The sequence below is a fragment of the Henckelia pumila genome, chromosome 1, assembly GCF_033568475.1.
Source record: "Henckelia pumila isolate YLH828 chromosome 1, ASM3356847v2, whole genome shotgun sequence".
NCBI classification, from domain to species: Eukaryota; Viridiplantae; Streptophyta; class Magnoliopsida; order Lamiales; family Gesneriaceae; genus Henckelia; species Henckelia pumila.
Genome location: NC_133120.1, coordinates 61,560,771 through 61,564,123, shown reverse-complemented (window position 1 = coordinate 61,564,123; position 3,353 = coordinate 61,560,771). Strand labels below are relative to the sequence as shown.

The window sequence follows — 3,353 nt, the reverse complement described above, 5'->3', positions numbered from 1 at the left end:
ATCTCCTCAGATCGCATAGGATATCCACACTCGCAAGTATGTGGTGAATCCTTGACAACAAAGCATCGACTCCTATATGTGTTGTAACTGTACCCAATCCCGACACCTGATGACCCCAATAGAGTCGGTAAATGAGTCAAAGCACAGTACTAGCATATAGAGTCTCAATGATGTTTCAAGTAGTAAGGACTAATGGTGTACAACCAAAACCGCGGACTTTATCCACTCGATAAGTGATAACCACTTGGAAAGTCCGGATAGATCATTCATCATATGAATATCCATTTGCATGCTTCGAACATCTCCATGTTCCCTACCAATGAAACGTGGTACTCTGCATCGCAAATGCTAGTCTCAAACTCGAGCGATCCTTATCCTTATTATCGGACGGCTCAATCGACTAAGAACAGTTTAGAATATACAGTGACTATAAGATGTGTTTCATGATAGACATCCCCATGTTCTACCACATCTTACATACACTATAGTATATTCAAGGTCTTTATCAAAACAACAATAGTATATCACAATATAACAATATGAAGAAAGATAAAGTCATTGCCATTGATAAAAGTGTAAATTATATTAAACAAAAGATTGTTTTTACAAAGAGTCATCAAAGCCCATAGCCACAAGTTGGCTCACTGGGCACCTACTCTTTCATCAGTCACTATTGAAGGATCCCATCCCCCAGAGAAAGTGAATTATCTCAACACTAATGGTTATAGAGGTTATGGAGGCTATAGAGGTAATCGTGTTCCTAATACTTATCACCCTGGTCTACGAAATCATGAAAATTATTCTTACGATAACAATAAAAATGTGTTGAGTCCTTCTTTGAGGTTCAATACAAATAAGGGTGGAGGTAAAACTTCTTTGGAGGATTTTGTTAGTACTTTTCTGCAGGATTTGAGCAAGATGATGGCAAAGACTGAGTCTCGTCTTGACAGCTTAGATAAGCATGTGGCCAATATGGGCGCTATTCTGCAATCTATGGAGACTAGTATGGGCAGCTGGCGAATTCTTTGAAAGATAACAACAAAGGCCAGTTTTTGAGCAACATAGAGGTAAATCCGAAGGAGCAATGCAATGCTATCACGTTGAGGAGTGGAAAACAAGTAGCTGCTGAAAAGACAAAGCTGGAAAATGAAAATTCTGAGGAAATTAAAATATCAGCGGAGGAAAAGAAAATCAAGGGTTCTGAAACGGAGTGTGCCAGTGAGAAGAAATCTGAAGGGAAGCAGAGTGAACTTGAGCAGAAACCGATGTACAAGCCACCACTTCGGTATCCGCGGAGGTTCAAGAAAAAGACTCTAGATGAACAGTTCTTAATGTTTTTGGAGATATTTAAGAAGATTCATATCAACATCCTTTTTGTTGATGCTCTGGAGCAAATGCCGAACTACGCAAAGTTTATCAATGAGGTGATGTCCAAGAAAAGGAGGCTGCAAGAGAACGAGGTGGTGAACTTAATTGAAAAGTTTAGTGCAGTGCTTCCAAATAATATGCCACAAAATCTTAAGGATCCAGGGAGTTTTACTATCCCTTGTTCAATTGGTGGATCTCATATTACTACTGCATTATGTGATTTAGGGGTTATTATTAATTTGATGTCATTTTCTGTTTACAGGGCCTTGGAGCTTGGCGAGATGAAACCGATATCGATCACTTTGCAGTTGGTGGATAGAAGCATCAAGTATCCACGTGGTATGGTAGAATATGTCCTCATGAAGTTGAATAAATTCATATTTTCGGCTGATTTTGTGATAATGGATATGGAAGAAGATCACGCCACGCCATTGATTTTTGGGAGACCCTTTTTTGCCACTAATGATGCCAAGATTGAAGTAAAGAAGGGTGAATTTTCGATGGGTGTGGAAGACAAACGATTGATTTTTAACATATTCAAGAAGGCACCTAATACACCCATCAAGGAATTGTGCTTGATTGAGCGGGTTGTGAAGCTGAAGGGATGCATAAAAGCTATTATTGAGGATGAATCTCCAAAGAAAAAATAGAAGAAAACACCAAAGAAGAAAACTCCGAAAAATAAATTCAAATTTAAAAAGCGGTTTGTGGATCTTGTTTGGAGAGTCAAAGAGAAAGGAAGAGTCCATGGCCATGGGACAATTATCTAAGACCGGTGAAAGTCGGGCTGACGACTATAAACTAAGCACTACTTGGGAGGCAACCCAAGCTTTTTCCTTTATTTTTAATTACTTTTGTTTTCATTTTATTTAATTTTTGTTAATTAATTATTTTCAGTACATTATTTTCAATTTTTGAAGCCTAATTCTTGTCAATTTTCAAAAATTTTCAAGCTTAGGAACCTCATGTTCGAGACTGATGCGTGCCTACCCCTCCTACTTTGCGCGCCCGCACTATCGTTACCTCAGAATAATATATGCAATGCGAAGCAATAGCGCGCCCGTGTCATCCGCACTGCGCGCCCACGCAATCATGAGCATCCTTAAACTTTTGATATGCGACAATGAAGCACGCCCGCACTATGTCTGTGAGTAAATTATCAAATGCGTGAGACTGTTGCGCATCCGCGCCTGCCAATTGGCATGCCCGCGCGACGTCTGGAGTGAGTTTAATATGATGTGCGCAAGTGATGTGTGTCCGCCCTTCCTTCTGGCGCGCCCGCGCTACTCTAAAAACAAAACTTTTCTTGAAGTTGAGACTACAGCGTGCCCACTCTATCTCAGCTGCGCGCCCGCGCTACGTGTTTTAAAGGCTTGAAAATGGATCGGCCCTTCACAGATCTGCTTTAATTTTATCCCATACTCTTCCAAATCCCTAAGCCCCTAAATTCCTCCATCTTCATGCATCCTTCTTCTTCTTATAATTCTCCTTCACGCTTCGATAAAATTATTGTATCTATATTTCTCTCATCCCATATCTCTTTCACACACATATATTTTCTTTTTTCCTTACGACAATCTTCAAGTGATGGGTCATTTCACAAATTTAACAAGGGCAATCGGGATTTTTGGTTTGCTACAAGAGTTGAGTTGTTTCTTTTCCTACGTCTTTCCCAAGGTTTGGAGTAAGTTTCTTCTTTGTGGAACGTTTCAATTTCAAGTTTTGTAGTGATTGAACGAGGTTTGAGTCTCTTGACGTTGGAGTTGGTGTTGAAGTGTTGATTTGATTGAAATTGTGGTGTGGTGATTGTATTTGGATTGTGTGAAGTATTGTTGTGCTTAAAGTGCAAGTTTGGGGGAACTTTTGTAAAGTTTCAATTGAAAGTTTTTCTATTGTGTTGTGCTTGGGAAGTGTTTGTTTCATGGAACCAAAGAGAAAGCAAAAACATGGAGCCTCTTCTTCATCCGCTCCGGCTTATGATGATT

General features: G+C 39.7%; 1 protein-coding gene across 1 annotated transcript; it reads left to right on the top strand.

Annotated features, from left to right (window-relative positions):
• The first annotated feature begins 718 nt into the window (after positions 1 to 718).
• Positions 719 to 2,018, top strand: LOC140863341 (uncharacterized). The gene is made up of 3 exons (XM_073266707.1): positions 719 to 748; positions 1,014 to 1,480; positions 1,631 to 2,018. Exons 1-3 carry the CDS (start codon positions 719 to 721, stop codon positions 2,016 to 2,018), a joined length of 885 nt encoding a protein of 294 aa, XP_073122808.1.
• The last annotated feature ends 1,335 nt before the right edge of the window (positions 2,019 to 3,353 follow it).